This window comes from Aulostomus chinensis, chromosome 6 (genome assembly GCF_037954235.1).
Source record: "Aulostomus chinensis isolate RoL2024-O1b breed Wild chromosome 6, RoL_Achi_v1.0, whole genome shotgun sequence".
NCBI classification, from domain to species: domain Eukaryota; kingdom Metazoa; phylum Chordata; class Actinopteri; order Syngnathiformes; family Aulostomidae; genus Aulostomus; species Aulostomus chinensis.
In genome coordinates this window covers 12,898,198-12,913,688 of record NC_141325.1, presented here as the reverse complement: position 1 = coordinate 12,913,688, position 15,491 = coordinate 12,898,198, and the positions used below count along the sequence as shown (strand labels likewise).

Sequence of the window (15,491 nt, the reverse complement as noted above, 5' to 3'; positions counted from 1 at the left end):
GGTTTGAAAGTGCACGATTGACTTATCTCACTCTTTCTAAATAATGTAGCTTCAGAGAAACTTCTGGGTGTGTGGAGGGAGATGGAGCAGACAGCTGTTAGCTGTGGTCAGGTAGAAGCGTTCTTGTGTGTTTAAAGCATATTTGTGTGTGATAAATAAATAAATAAAACAACAACAAACAAACAAAATCCATGTGTGGGTGAGCAGGCCAGAGTGATTGAATTGGAGGAAGAAATGATGCACCTCCAACAAGACATAGTAGATGTGCAGAGACAGCCATGGCGGAGTGGGGAGGCGTTGGACACACTGTAAGTCTGATCCAAACTTGACAATTAAAGCTCTAAAAAGAAACTGCTGCTGCTTTATGAACTTTGCTTGTGTCCCTTCTCGGTACGTCAGTGAGGGAAAGGCCATGGAGCTGTTCCGCAGACTCAGAGAGAAACCCAGAGGTTTGGATTTTTCATGCAACTTTCACTCGTCATGGTGTTTCTGTGTGAAAATAAACCTACGTTTATGCCCTTCTGGTTTTCCTTTTTCTGCACAGACCAGAGGTGTTCAGGGGACAGTCAGGAAATTGTGCGACTGGTGGTTCAGGCAGTGCAGTTCTATGAGAAGAAGCTCAGAGACTTCTACTCACACCTCAGGTACTTGCACATACTCTTTCTTAAATCAACTACAAAAAAATGTACACATAACATCTATCAAAGTCCTCCAAAAACAAGTACTATAAAATAATACAAGGAAAAATAACCTCTCAAATACATCTTTGTGTTTTGGGAAATGGGGAGGAGAAAAGTGAAAGATTCCTAAGCATCAATATGACATAGAGAATTATGAGATGATTTTCTAACATTAATTTTGTGCGTGTGTATGTGTGCGTGCGTGCGTTCATGTGTGTTTTGCAGGAAGACAGGGGTATGCCGTCAGCGTGTGATGGAGCTTCTGCCAAAGGTGGAAGGTGTTGTCCAGACCATGGCAGAGAGCGAACAAGTACTAATGGGCCTGCAGGAGAAACGACAACGCGAGTTGTGGAACCTGCTCAAAGTCGCCTGTGTGAGGAAATATTCTAGCATTTTCTATCTCTCTCTGTCTGTCTGAGACATGCTACAGTTGAGTGGCAGCTGTAAATATCACGTAATCTCGCTTTGATTAAACAGACTTAATATAATCCCTCTTTTGTTAAAAAAATGTAATTTCCTGGCATCTTGAGCCTTTGGATGGTATAAAAGATTTGGGGGGAATTTATGATTCACTTGACATTAAAGAGTAGGGGTTATCAACTAGATTTGTCTAAGTACCAACATTTATCAAAGCAGGCACTGGAAGTCTAGGAGTACCTACAATTACTGCATCACATTTGTATGTCTGTGAAACATGTGCCTGCCATAGCGACAGGCACATCACATGCTGGGCGGGTGTTTAATCAGTCACAGCAGTAGTTTAAGCCGCTCTGGTGTGAGCTACTTATTGAAAGCTGGTTTTTTGAAGGAAATTCAGTAATTCCTGGCTTTGGAAGAGAGATTGTGCGGGACGGATGGGAATCGTTGCTGGGCCAGATATGGTGATGATCCATAGGGAGCGGCAGGAATGCCAGGAATGCAGCAAAGGGCCTGGGCCGGACTCACACCTAGGCTATCTCTACCATGTGAACAAGTGGAAGCCCCAACTTTTTGTGCGGTTTAGGAAATATCACCAACAACTCCAGGAAACCAGACTGAGACTTCCAGTGACTTAGAACGATTGCAAAAACACTCCTGCATTCATATTTAATCATTTCCTGATATTAACCACAAAGATTGAGGTGCCTCCTCTTGTTTTCTTGCAGAGTAAGGTTCGCAGCCCGGTTAGTGGGAGTCCAGATGGATTGCGGACACCTTCATCAGTTCCTCCCCTAATGACCCCCAGACATAGTTTACAGCAGTTGTGAGTATATACAACGCACATTGACACACTCAACCAACACACACACACACACACGCACACATGCGTGCGCACAAACACATCTCTTGAAGCATCTTCTCTAACCCCCTCTGCTGCTTCTTTTCCTTTAAAAACAGGCATCCTCACAGAACCTGTCAGAAGGCTTAAATACATTACTGATACACGAGCTTATCAAAAACATGAGTAACATCTGCATGACTCCCTTTGGGTGTGTCTTCAGTGACGAGTCTCTGGTGGAGGAGAGCAGGACATTCGAGAGTCGACTCCAGAGTTTGCTGCATGACACCATCCAGGAATCCGATAACAATATGGAGGTATCGTGCTCATAGAAACAATATCTTCCTTTCTCTTCATGCCAGTCCTGATTTTTCTGATTGCAGTTGTTGTTTACAATTGTTTTATTGTCTTAACTAGCCAGTAAACAGCCGTCTGTTTTTGTTCTAGATGCTGAAGGAGTGGTCGTGGCTGCACGAAAGCCAGAGTTTCTCCAGTGACCTCTCCTAAAGTGTATCTTCGCTTCGATCTTATACTCTACTGCCTCTGTGTGGATGGGACATTGAACTGCATGAGGCTGCGCGAGCTGCCCCATTAACAACTGCCTGCTATTGAATGAGAAATTGTAAAGTTTTCTCAAGTCTGCAGAGAACTGAAGTAAATTCTATCCCTGAATACAAAATAAAATAGAAAAGTTTTATAGCAAAATCTTATTTATTAGCACAGCTGTATTTTTAAGAGAATGATTTTAGGTAAAATTCTGCTTCAGCTTACACACATTAACCGTTCCGCTGATAATACTCAAAGGTACTTGAAAAGCACATCGTCCTCGAATGTGATATCAGCCAAACCCGATGTAAAACATGCCATTTATGATTATGTTAAATTGATCCACCCCAATCTTAAAGGTGTTGTTCCTTGGCCAATGTTGCACCCCACCTCCCAGTCTGTTGAGATTCAGCCTCATAGTTTTTGTATGATGCTGCTAACACACAGATAAGTAAATGCCATTGGATCTGATAATCCTTTAAAACAACCTGCCTGTGGAGACACTCAAATATCTCTTTCTTATAATAGCTGGGATACCTTAACTTGATTTGATTCTGCATATGACAATCCATGAATGTAGCTTGTTAGCTAAATCTTTTTCCTTTGTAATTAATTTTGGTTAGTTCGTTGCAGTGTTTCCACATGCTGGACGGATCAGGGTTGGTTTGTAGTGAATCCATCCATCCATCCATTTATTTTCTGTATCGCTTATTTGTTGAGGGTCGCGGGCGGGACCCTATCCCAGCTGACATTGGGTGAGAGTTGGGGTTCACCGTAGACAGATCGCCAGTCCGTCGCAGGGTCATCCGGAGCAATTAGGGGTTCAGTATCTTGCTCAAGGACACTTCAACATGGTCACCGGGGGAAGTGAGGATGAACCAGCAACCCTTCCTTAGTTATATTCCAAATATATTTCAAGCTATGCGTCATCGTGTGGTTTTCTCACACCACTATTATTTTGTAATTAAAAGTTTTACTTAAGCAAGACAGTTGTTGAACAGCGTGAGAGGCTACTGCTGAATGATTTTTTTTTTTTAATTACATGATTCATTTCAGAAATGATTGTATTGTTTGAGTAGCACTTGTATAATATGCATTCCAGTAGAACTGAAATAAATTTCAGACTTCGGATATTCTGTTAAATTGTGGTTCAGATTATGTCAGAGGGGTTTTTTGTGATGAGGAAATTAAGGTCGGCTCAGGGATCTGCCCACTATATGTCTGTTAATGTGTGTGCCTCATGATATGCTTCACATTTTGCTGCCCCTGGAAAAATGTGCTAATCTCATACCAACTATTGGGAAAAAACAAACTTTACTGTATATTGATTATATAGATAAAGTGATGGGAAATGTTGCATATTGTTAAGAGTGTAAGATTAAAATGTTCATAAAATATGTTTAATTTTGTGTCTTGAGTTTTTCTTTTCACGTTTCTGTATTATTTTTCTGGATACCAGGGCACAGGAGGGGGGAAAAAAAACAAACAAGCCAGACATACTGTGTTGCAGTTGTGTGTTATGGCAAAAAAAAAAAAAAAAAAAAAAAAGTTCATCCTCAATTCCCAGTGGATATTTGTGCCAATTTTTTTTTTTAATTCCCTCGAGGAATTCCTGAGACATCATATTAATGTAATGTGACAGTGAACTTGACCTTTGACCACCAGAATTTCTTTGAGTTCATTTCGAGTCTCAGTGGACGTCGCTGCAAAATCCGGGGAATTCTCTCAAGATGTTCCTGAGGTATCAAGTACATGTGAGGTGATACCCACCTTGACCTTTGACCAACAAGTTTTTAAGTTCATCTTTGAGTCCCTGTGGTCCCTTCCAACATTTTTCAAATCATCCTCGAGTCCCAGTGGACAGTGGTGCCAAATTTGACGTAAATCCCTGGAAGTTTTCCTGGGATTATGTGAATACATACATATGACACACAGATGGACTTGAAAACACGTTGGGTAAGCCCTGAAGGCATGGAAGCGTGAAAATACCCGAGATAATCCATAATTTATAAATAACAAGATGATCATAGTGTTTGACTTTTATTTATTCCGTTAATTCCATAAAATCCTTTTTGAGGTCCTATCTGTAACTGTAAAGTAACTTCCCTATACAAAGCACAGCACAGATCAAGTGACATGTAGTGGTAAATGTTGAACAGGTGTGTGACACGAGACGAGACAAAGGGGCGACACTGAGTTCAAGATTGCCATCAGCCCTTTTACCAAACTGGACCTGAAAAATAGACCTTTAGGCAATTGAAGACTGTGTTACAGGAGGTGAAACCGTGGAATCAAAGTCAGCCCGCTCTTTGTCTTTTCTACTTTAAAATCTCCCCAGTTTTTATTGCAGATGTTTATAGTCACTCTACCTGTCAATGCGACAACAAAAAGGCAAAGAAATTCCCTTTTTCCTTGATAGCATGCAATGAAACCACAAGCGACCAAAATAACAACACCCTCTGATATTATTCAAATTATCATGTATATCTATGCATATCTGACCACAAAGTCAAAATATGGTGCTTCATATCTCATTCCTGAAAGAAATGAGGATGATTGAGACAAAAATATTCTGTTAAAAGGCTGGAAACTAATCACGAGAAGCAGATTATTAAAAAAAAAAACCCAAAAAACTCAAATTGTACAAGAACTGGACACTGATACTCTTCTTCCGCTGTATTCTGATAATGTGTAATCAGATGATAATGTAAAATAATCAACCAAAATCATGATTCCTTTTAAAATATAACAGTACTGGAGGTCTTGAAGGCTGTGTGGGGCTGCAAGTTTAAGGCCAGAGAATGTGTGTGTAGACTGTGTTTCTGTGTGAATATGTGTGTAGGACGAAGAGGGAAGATGTGTTTTTGTGTCGCTGGGTGGACCTTCAAGGTGTTGTCACACGGGGGTTATTTATTCTCCTTGTTTCTTTTCTCTCCTCCTGTTCTTACGCCTCCAGCTCGAAGCCCATGCCAACCTTGTGTCCGCCGCCGTTGACATTCTTCCCGTCGATCAGAGCTGATAGAGTGAGCTTCACTCCTGCAGGACACAGTGACATGTTATATAAATATATAAATAACAAATCCTGTTTTTTTGGTTGTTGTTGGGTTGTTTTTTTTTTTTTACTGAAAACAAGCAACACAGAAGTTGGGGAGAAACTAACCTGGCCTGAGAGTTTGTGTGTATCCAACTCCAACAAGGCAGGCGTTGTTAACTTTGGTCTGTGCGGAGAAATGACACATCATGAACAGAGACAATCATTAACGGATTGAAGTCAAATCATTTATACCAGCGGGTCTCTGCTGAGCTTCCACTTAGACAACACTTGGAGCCCATTCTCCTTACATTGCTCATCGTTTTGGATCCATATCTCATTCACTGCCATTGACGAGTTTTGCTCGTCAATTGGTTTGTAACGTTGACTGCCACTGACGAGAATGACGAGCAAATGATGTTTTTCAGCGGGGGCGGTGTAGGAAAGCCTCATCTACCTTCTGTGTGAATATGGTGCTGATCCCACTTGTAGACACTATTATATTGACCAGCAAACGAGCGGGCGGAGCCAGCGACAGGGCCCAATGGAGAGGAAAAAAGAAGGAAGAGAGGAGGAGAAGAAGAGGTGAGGAGGAGGGGATGAGGCAAAGAGGGTGACTTGGTCAAGAACAGAAAAAGGTAGAAATAGTTTTTTTTTCTGGATGAAAGAAAAGAGGAGAAAAGAAGGATGAGGAGAGGAGGAAGAGAGGATGAGGAGATGAGGATGAGGAGAGGAAAAGAGAAGGAAGAGGAAGAGAGGAAGAGGTGAGGAGGAGGGGGGTGAGGAGAGAAGGATGACTTTTGCTCAAGGGCAGAAAAGATGACAAAATTGTACTTTGATACTTTGTTGTTCATTCACTTTGCTTTATTTATATTTATACTTGATTTATATTTATAACTTTTTTGTCATTGTCATTTTATACGATGACAACGTCAGTGACAATGACAATGACACACATTGAGGTGTCACTAAATCCCAAAAAATATTACTGTTGGTCACTGTTCTGCTTGGATTATGTTTCTTTTTACAAAAAGCTTGTTTTCTAGGTTTTTAGGTCAGAAAAAGTTGTGGAAGAATGGAAAAATTCTGATGAAAGAAGAGAATCTAATCTTTCTTTTGGGGGGTTCGGTGTTTACATATTCATAGCACACAATATTCTGTGGGTCTTGAAAAATCAATGAAAATTCTCTAAAATGCCTGGCAGTATGAGGTTAAAGTTAAACAGGATCATGACGATGTTATTTGATTAACTTATGTTGTCTGATTAACAGTTAACTATTTAAGCAAGCAAGCTTAATATTGCTGTTAACATAACTTCAGAGTACACCACCGTTTATTAGTTTACTGACTTTTGGACAGTAGGAATAAAGGGAAAATACTCTAAAACTACAGTACCTCTTAACCATATCTAACTAAATCACTTTATGTCCTTTAATAACGTGAATTCTTTCACCTCCATTCACTGAGCTTCCTGCCTCACACTAATAATCAATAACTCATAGCATATATGTAGATAAAAGCAAAGGAAATCAATGAAAGGTCACATGTTATCAATCTGACCCTCACTTAGGTGGAGTATTAAAACACAGTAAAAACAGTTCTTACAGTCAGAGAGGCGTCCTTATCCAGCTGGTACTTGGCTCCAATTCCGAATCGTGTGTTGTTGCTTCCTGCTGTCCAGGCCAGGTGCACCGCTGTCTCCATGTTGCTGTTTACCTTTTGGTAAATGGATCCAGCAAACTCTGTGCCATCGTTACTGAAATACAGTGGCAGAACACAGATTAAGACCCCGCAAGAATACAAAACGACTGACTGAACTTTATGTTTCCGTCTGAGGAAAGGCTTCTCCTCCGCCATCATCCAGTGTCTCATTTCCCTTTCCCGTCTCGGACCTCACAGAGGAAAAGCAGTGACCCCTCTAGTTCAATTGATTCTCTTCCCTGACATACTTACACGTTGGTGTGAAGCTGGAAGTCACCAGCCTTGTATCCCAGAGCAAAGTTGTTCTGGGTCAGCTGAGATTTTGCCGTGTCAAAAGCCAACTGGTAGCCAGCCAGCCAGCCCTCGTAGCCCAGCACAGCGGCAGCATGGACGGTGGGACCAGCCATGTCGAAGTCCAGGTCGCAGCCCACATTGATGAAGTCCCGCTTGTAGCCAGTCTTCAGTTTAGCACTCTTTTTGCTACAAAAGGACACAAAAGAAAACATTTGTGATATATTTGGAACACTTTAAATAACGATTGATGATTGTGACTGCTCTTACCCAGTGTTGGGTACAAACGATGTATCCAGACCGAGCTTCAAGCCCTTAGCCAGCTAAAGACAAATAAATACACAACATAAGCTGGCATTCTATTTGAAAGGGAGAATCTTATTGAATATGTGTGCTACGTTTGAAACCCTGATATTGTTTTTGTTTGACTCTACCTGGTCTTCCATGGTGATTTCCGTGGTGAGGGTATTGTCTGTGTTCCATTTCTGATTGAACGTGAGGCCGAGCTCACTCATTTTATACTTGGTCTCCAGGTGGCCTCCCGACTTCCCTGTGTCTGTGTTGTTGGAGCCGGAGGTGGCGAACTCCTGCAGGACAAAGAGGGATGGAGCGATGGGGGTGTGAAATGGGTTGGGAAGTGGAGCAGAAAGGCACATTAGAGCATAGCTGGCAAAACTAGAGGGTGAGAAAACATTCAGAAGAAAAAAAAAAAAGACATTGCTCCTTTCCTCTAGCTCACAATCCTTCTCAAGATTTGTATGGTTGGTTCTTTCTTCTAAGTTGGGAAGGAAAACGGAGAATGTAGGAAGGATTGTGGGGGAAAAGTTGGATGTGCGCGCTGAAGCTGCAAGGAAACGCTTGACAGAAAGCCTGTAAACGACGTCGACACACAAGAAAGCCTGTAAACATCGTCTACACACAAATACAACTGCTACCAGCGGCAAATGCTTCAGTGCACCTGTGTTTAATCATCATATGTGCACACAAACACACTCTCTCTCACTGTCTCTTACCATCTGACAGGAACATCCAAAGAAGTAGCAGAAAAAGAGAAAAGAAAGAAAGTTAGGGGCAATTACATGCATCAATTTACCCGCCAACTGGGAAAAAAAAAGCAGCACACATAAAGAAGAAACCTGCGAGTTTGGAAACAGTTTTTTCTCAGTAAAGTTTGAGTTTTTTGGCATGCGGTGAACTCTATATCCGGGAGCTCATTATGGTTTTACCATGGAGACATGTTTATAGCAACCACGACACGCAGCTTGTCCGGACAATGAAGCACTTTTTCCCATCATGATAAAACCATGCTGGCTGAAGGTGGAGAATATGTTATTTCTTAGACACACACAGCGACTACATGTACATGCACTCAATATTCCACTGTTTTTTTTTAACCCTCGTTCAAAAAATGGCAGTTTACATGATTTAGGAAATTGAATAATCCACTGATAATCCTGTTTACATCCGACCACAAAATTGATTGTCACTAAGGCCAGATCCCAATGTCATTGTTTCCTTCCTGTCCAGTTAAAGCGTTACACACAACAGGACTTTCCGACATAATTTCTCCTGATGTGCATTCATAAAAGAAAAGTAAAAATGTTAAGTGTTACACTGTTTCTTGCTCTATGATGGCATGTTGCATTAATTAATTAGAAAATGCTGGTTTAAATTCAGAGAAGGGCCAAATCCATGCTGTATGCATGACCCATATCAAGTTCAGAACATTGTCATTTTCTGAATAATAGTGGAATATTAGTGTAGCCACTGTTCCTCTGTTGATTCTGGATATCAGACTAATTAAACAAAGACACAGTGACACGCAGCAAAGTCACAAGTTGCCGTTTCGCTCTACACAGAGAAAAAGCGCAGAAAAGAAATGACCATATACTTACAACGCCGCTCTGGGACTTGGTCTTCACATCCAGCTTAAGAATTCCATATCCTGTGGAAAGTGGAGGAAATTAAAAAAAAAAAAAAAAAACAACTACAAAGAAAGGTGAAAAAAATCCTGCATCCTAAAGCTGTACAGAGCGACTCTAAACTAGTTCAGTATCAACACAGCTTCTACTTAGACTGTAGCAGTTAACCAGCAACATAACAGGAAGTTAAGATATGTGCATAGAGTTTGTTAACCTACCGTAGCCCTTGTTGAAGATGTCTTTCGCAGATTTTCCCAGGTCTGAGTATGCAGGAGGGACGGCCATGGTGCCTGAAGAAACACACACAGGTCAAGTTTTTATTGCTTTGCCACACACCCATTCACACTCAACACTGCTTTAACTTTACTGACACACAACTAAAGGGATACTCCAGCGTGATGTAAATTGGGCGACAAAATAAACAAAACTGATTCCATAGAAGCTAAAAAATCCAAATGTCTTTTTTTGGGTCAGACAAAGACTCATACATTTCCTATCATGCAACTTGTCCATGTTTTACACATAAGCGGATGTAGAAGACGGGGAAGTGGCTGGCGCACCCGCACACACTGATTTTTGGACTCATGGTTAGAATCTTGGCTTTCACTTTGTTAAATTTTGAACTGGTTGTGACCAAGGTGGAGCACGTCTAACCACCTATCACATAAGTTATGCAACATTAAGGGGACTTGAAACTCACTCGGGAAAATGTTAACTGAATTGAGAAGTTTCCATTTCCTTTTAGCCTTCAAAAAATACAAACTTATTTTTTACAAATAGTGGAGTTGACTTCTACTGGCACTAGAAAGAATGCCTGGTGAAGACTTTTCAGAATTTGTCTAGCTTGAAAAGAACCCTTTGGCTTGTTTCTGGATCCAAATCACAACTGTCGTGACCCTATTCTTGTTTAACTGTATCTATTCATATTTGTTGTCTTTACAACTAGTCAACTAGTGAGTAGGCCTCATTTTACAATTTAAATTGTCATCAACTGCTAACTTGCTAGTTTGGAATTGCTGTAGTTTCATACAGAGAGGGGGCCTTTTAAAACAACAGCACAGCGAGACCTGAGTGAAATAATCCCCCAGTAACACGACTGTATCCGCAATGTTTTCTGGCGAAACCAGACTACTTGAGGGTTGTTATGGCCACCCACTCATACATTAAGTCTCTGGTCTTCCACTAACCACTAAACCCCCCCCCCCCCCCCCCCCCAATCCTAACCCTTGCAGTCTGTAACAAGTTTCCCTCTTGGGACAAAAAGATTATCATGATAAAAATAGTAAGCACAGAGTCCAAACTTTTCTCCAGCTCCCTTTCAGAAAATCCCCCACATGTAGATCTGCCCATGACAAGTAAACTGATTTAACCATGCAAATCATTGGTGAAGTAGAACCCCTGGAGCTAAATCGCTGGATCTTCATCTACAAACAAATACAAGCTCATGCAAACACATGGCACTCTGGGTCATAATAGATGCGAAGGAATTCGGGAAGCACAAGAACATGTGTTGTGTTCATTGGCTCACACTCAAAGCGTCACAAATAGCATTTTCTACCAAATATTTACTTGCAGACAAAGTCAGTACACAAAGAGGAACATCTGCATCAGCTACAAGACCCTCGCCATCTGGATGATGGTGATGAACGACTTCTCTCCCCCCCTCACTCTTCCATGTTATTGATCAGCTGCAGCAGTATATCAGTAAGCAGCGGGGGTGGTTAAACTAATGAGGAGGATTCTCTTCAAGGGAAATGACCAACCAGAGCCAAAACACAGGAATTTTTACTGTATTTTAACATCCCTGCAAGAAATACTCCTCAATCCCATGACAGTAGCGCTAACACTAGCAGAAGCAGCTTTGGTTAGTCAGCATCTAGCAGTCCTGCTAACCACTGCACTGCAGCGGGCTTTGGTCATCTGGGTCCACTTGGTTATAGTGTGTGTGTGTGTGTGTGTGTGTGTGTGTGTGTGTGTGTGTGTGTGTGTGTGTGTGTGTGTGTGTGTAATCTAGCATGTGTGAAGACATTTCACCAATTTGCAGGAGCTTTTGGAGAATACTGCATTCATTTACTTGCTTCCAATACTACTACTTTTAACTGGCCTCTGTGCTGCTACTCCCCTCTGAAGTCACACATAAGCTGATTTTCTGCAAAGACAGGAGGGTCTGCACATAGTGACGCAGCTATACTTGATTCAGTACCAAAAATTAAAACATTCTCACGGGATTTAAAAAAAAAAAAAAGTGGGGTTGAAAAATTAAAAAAAACAAAAACAAAAACTGAAGGGAGATCAGTACAGAGATCCAGCCACAAGAGATTAATGTCAATGTCAAAGCTCAATCTTGGGACCCTGATGATGCAGCATCATCTCTACACACTCACCATGTCCCTTGGGTGCGTGGTGATGACATGACACACAGTGGCCTTTGTTCTCTGCCTGCTTGTCATTTCCTGTCTCGTCCTGCTGCACCACCTTCACCTCTTCTTTCTCTGCCATGTCTCTTCAGACCAGACAAAGTGCAAAGGAGGGATAATTGAAAACTTTGGCATGTCTTCCTGTATTGTTTACAGAGCAACAGAGCGCAATATGCAGGCCTGCGTCTTCAGCATGTCGTTTTAGCTTCTAACTGGCTGACTATTGCATCGGTGCATGCATAAACACTATTAACACACCAGCTAATGATGGGCGCATGTACTTTGTGCACAGCAAGTGAACAAGATAAGACCTGTGCTCAGACCCTGTATGGAACTGACAGATTGCATTTTTATCACACACAGAGTAATGATTAGACAAAACACCTATCTGTGAAGTTGTGCCTCAACACAAGCAGCATTAAGCAGCATTACCTTACATGTGTTGCTATGCTTAATTCTGCAGAGAGCATTGCCTGCATCAAGTCTTTCAAAGAGTAACCTGACATTAGACTGCTTTCAGCTCCCAATGCCGTGGACTTGAACACGTCGCAGGGGTCATGACACATAATCTCGTTCTCTCTTTCTCTAGCACATACGCTACTCACTCACAGGTATTGAACATTTACTGTGACCTACCCAGTAGTACTGATGTAATTCAGCCGGTAACTTTAAGGGGAACTTTGAGGGAAGTACTTTTTTTTTTTTGCCTCAAGTTCAGTTCTCCTCAGGTCAGCCAGAATGATTGATACCTTTCTCTCCTCTGTGTGCGTGCATTAGGGAGCTGAGACCTACAGAGACTTCTGGTTAGCTAAGCGTAATGAGTGGTTGCGGATGGGCAGGTTAGCATAAGTCTGTCGCTTCAAATAGATAAAGTTCAGGATATTGATTTGTTAGGAAGTCATCTTAGAAAGGTGGCCATTACTGGTAGTATCAGTGGCTTGACAAGTTGAAGTTCAGAAGCACTATGACAAATCACTGTCAAAGAAAGCAATAGCCGCTAGGTAACTGACTAAAATCACAATGTATTGTAATATGAAATTGTTATATCAGCATGAATGTTAAGCATAACTGAGCTCTATTAATGCAGGCAAAGACCAATTTGGAGAAACGTATATTTGATGACTTTGGACAGAGGTATGCTAATCTGCCCATCCACTATTATACATTGTGCTATGCTAACTAGCAGTTTGCTCTGTGAATCTCACTTCCCCAATACAAAGGAGAGAAGAGTATCTATCTTCCTGTCCGGCTTGGTGAAGGAAAGCAACAAACAAACACATTTCCAAAAGTTTGCATGGTCTTTTAAAAGAACAGATTTATTGATTTATCTTTTTATGACAAATGATCATGAGTTTGTATTTGAAAACAAAGACGGGGAATCTCAAGGTGAGTGGGTTTCATGGAAATTCCTCTGTTTTGTTATTCCACAGAGAAATTAAAGAACTAAAAGGATGCTGATACTGGATCAAATTTGAACGGAAGCCAACCTTCATTGTAAAATGTGCTAAGAAGTCCTGTCTGTCTCAGCGTTCTTCATTTCTCAAACAGCTGGCCTGCATTCTGCTGACTGTGAGCAGTTCCTGAACTGTCCTTGTCAGATCACCCATCAGAGAAACATTCTGCACCTATCCACCTCCTCCACCACACATGCCATCATACACCCTTTCCCTCCAGGCCTCCATCTCTCAGTCTGCTCTAAATCTGCGTTGTCTAAATTTAGCCCAGGTGAACCTGACACTACAACACATGTGACTATTTCAAAATGGGTCCTCCGGCAGGTTCAGCCTATTAAAAGTCCCCTATAAACATTGATTTAATTGTTCTTCTTGCACCTCCGTGTTTCACTTATATATAAACACACGCCCTCTAACCTTCAGATCTCTCACACTCTCTCGCTTATGCTGCAACCACATACAACCTTGACTGGCCTCAAAGGTCAAACTGATGCCAATAAACAATGACAGAAAGGAAAACTAGTGCAGACACCGTAATAACAGATGTAGTTGTTGACATGTTAGCATAGATGCATGCCTCATTTCAAATGTCTTCCTTAAAAAAAGTGAGGAATGAAGATAACCTACATTTTGTGACATACATAAATACATACATATATTTGTGAATGTCTATCTTTGTGTGTAAAACATACACAGAAATATCATGATTTTTTTCATTATAATCATAAGCAAATACATGTGTAGCATACAATTGGCATTCAATTTATAAGTGTATAAACTGGAATAGAAAAATGCTTCTGATTTAGAAACAGAAATGTCATTGTCTTAAATAAATTGATTGGAGAGTTCAAATGACACAGGTTAATCCAAATAATTAAATATTATATCACTAAATATTAATCAACCATGAATAAAATGTATTTCATTTTCTTATTTAAATATAATTATATTTTTACTGATTGTAGTGTTGTTTCTTTGCAAGTAACCCAATGGGTTCTATTTCATTCCAGCCATAATTTTGTCACTCTAATAGAATCCACACAGTTGAAACCACATATTGCAAAAATAGTGTAAACAGGCCAACACTGTCCAGACACTCTGATAATGTGGACCATCTTAAGTGTATGTAGCATTTCACAGGAAGAATGTGTGTGTGTGTGTGTGTGTGTGTGTGTGTGTGTGTGTGTGTCTGTCTGTCTGTCTGTGTGTGTGTGTGTGTGTCTGTGTGTGTGTGTGAGGGATAAGGTCAAGTGCTGTCAGGTTACACAAAAATAATTTATAGCTTCAATGTAAAGTACTGGAAATGTTTACACCCCCAACACTCTTTCAGAAGACATCGGCATGTCTAATAAGAGTATTAATTCTAAATGAGTATAATAAATCCACAGTCCTGGGTCAGACCCACCACAGTACTCCCTCCTATGTATACATTTACATTAACAAGTTACTGTATGATAAGAATTCCTCCGGGCTGGCTGAGGTCTTATTTTGCACCATAAACATTAAGAGTTGGTTTTTGTGTCACCGCTTTTCTGTTGTGCAATACCATAGGAAGGCCTATACATGAAGGGAGTGGGAGTGCCACCAAGATAACGGACCCCATTATGCAGATGTTCACGGACTTTGAGCTTTGTCTTGTTTGCAGAAAGATGAGTTATTTCTCTGAGAACACGTAAGCCTCTAGTCTCCAGTTTTCGTGCGTAAGCGAGGCTATCTGTTGTGTGTCAGCGTTGCAAAACCCCATTTTTCTTTTTGCATCTGTTTTTCTGTAAATATACAACGTTACACCTCCTTCTATCCAATAACCACCGTCACTCGCGTATTTTTTTGCCAGAGCTTACAAAGGATCAGCTTTGAGGCGGTTCATAGTTGAACATTTCGGAAATCTAATGGGATGTACATGCCCAAACTGGCATTAAAACCCTGGCATAAGCGTTTGCTTCGCTCCCAGGATTTATGGGTGACTCATCTCACTGGCTGTGAAAACCCTCGTGTCAGCTGCAAACTTAACGTGCTGTTATAACGGTATCACATCGTTGTCTTTCATGAATAAAGATTTACAAGAGAATATTATTGCCTACCTTTATTTAGAGGCCGAAGTGTGCAGAGTTTCTCAACGTTCCTCGCTGCGGCGGGGTACAGTGAAGGAGACAGCAGAGACCAGGGGACTGAGCATGCGCAAGCAGAACTT

The 15,491-nt window shown here is 41.1% G+C and overlaps 2 protein-coding genes across 4 annotated transcripts in view; one reads left to right on the top strand and one right to left on the bottom strand.

Moving 5' to 3' along the window:
* The window catches only part of ikbkb (inhibitor of nuclear factor kappa B kinase subunit beta), a 16,953-nt gene extending 13,079 nt beyond the window's left edge, over positions 1–3,874 (top strand). For both annotated transcript variants that reach the window (XM_086206581.1, XM_086206582.1), the window contains exons 15-22: positions 50–111; positions 208–308; positions 400–449; positions 545–644; positions 906–1,053; positions 1,826–1,923; positions 2,162–2,255; positions 2,386–3,874. In XM_086206581.1, the coding sequence (XP_086062707.1) occupies positions 50–111; positions 208–308; positions 400–449; positions 545–644; positions 906–1,053; positions 1,826–1,923; positions 2,162–2,255; positions 2,386–2,445 (713 nt within the window). In that variant the 3' untranslated portion in view covers positions 2,446–3,874. The remainder of the gene's footprint in view (positions 1–49; positions 112–207; positions 309–399; positions 450–544; positions 645–905; positions 1,054–1,825; positions 1,924–2,161; positions 2,256–2,385) is intronic.
* Positions 3,483–15,491, bottom strand: vdac3 (voltage-dependent anion channel 3). Of its 2 annotated transcripts, XM_086206586.1 has the most exons (10): positions 15,382–15,491; positions 11,814–11,932; positions 9,648–9,719; positions 9,403–9,452; positions 7,942–8,094; positions 7,778–7,830; positions 7,469–7,696; positions 7,121–7,271; positions 5,645–5,702; positions 3,483–5,520 (listed from the first exon to the last, which is right to left on the bottom strand). In XM_086206586.1, exons 2-10 carry the CDS (start codon positions 11,926–11,928, stop codon positions 5,429–5,431), a joined length of 972 nt encoding a protein of 323 aa, XP_086062712.1. In that variant the 5' UTR covers positions 11,929–11,932; positions 15,382–15,491; the 3' UTR covers positions 3,483–5,428. The 2 variants fall into 2 exon arrangements, with proteins under 2 accessions (XP_086062712.1, XP_086062713.1); XM_086206587.1 differs by lacking the exon at positions 11,814–11,932 and having other exon boundaries at positions 15,382–15,467.

Coding starts and splice junctions, on each gene's coding strand:
- vdac3 (XM_086206586.1), bottom strand. CDS start 11,928: ATGGCAGAGAAAGAAGAGGTGAAGGTGGTGCAGCAGGACGAGACAGGA. Junction 5,703..7,120: donor ATAAGGACGCCTCTCTGACT/GTAAGAACTGTT, acceptor TTCTCCGCACAG/ACCAAAGTTAACAACGCCTG. Junction 5,521..5,644: donor CACACAAACTCTCAGGCCAG/GTTAGTTTCTCC, acceptor TGTGTCCTGCAG/GAGTGAAGCTCACTCTATCA.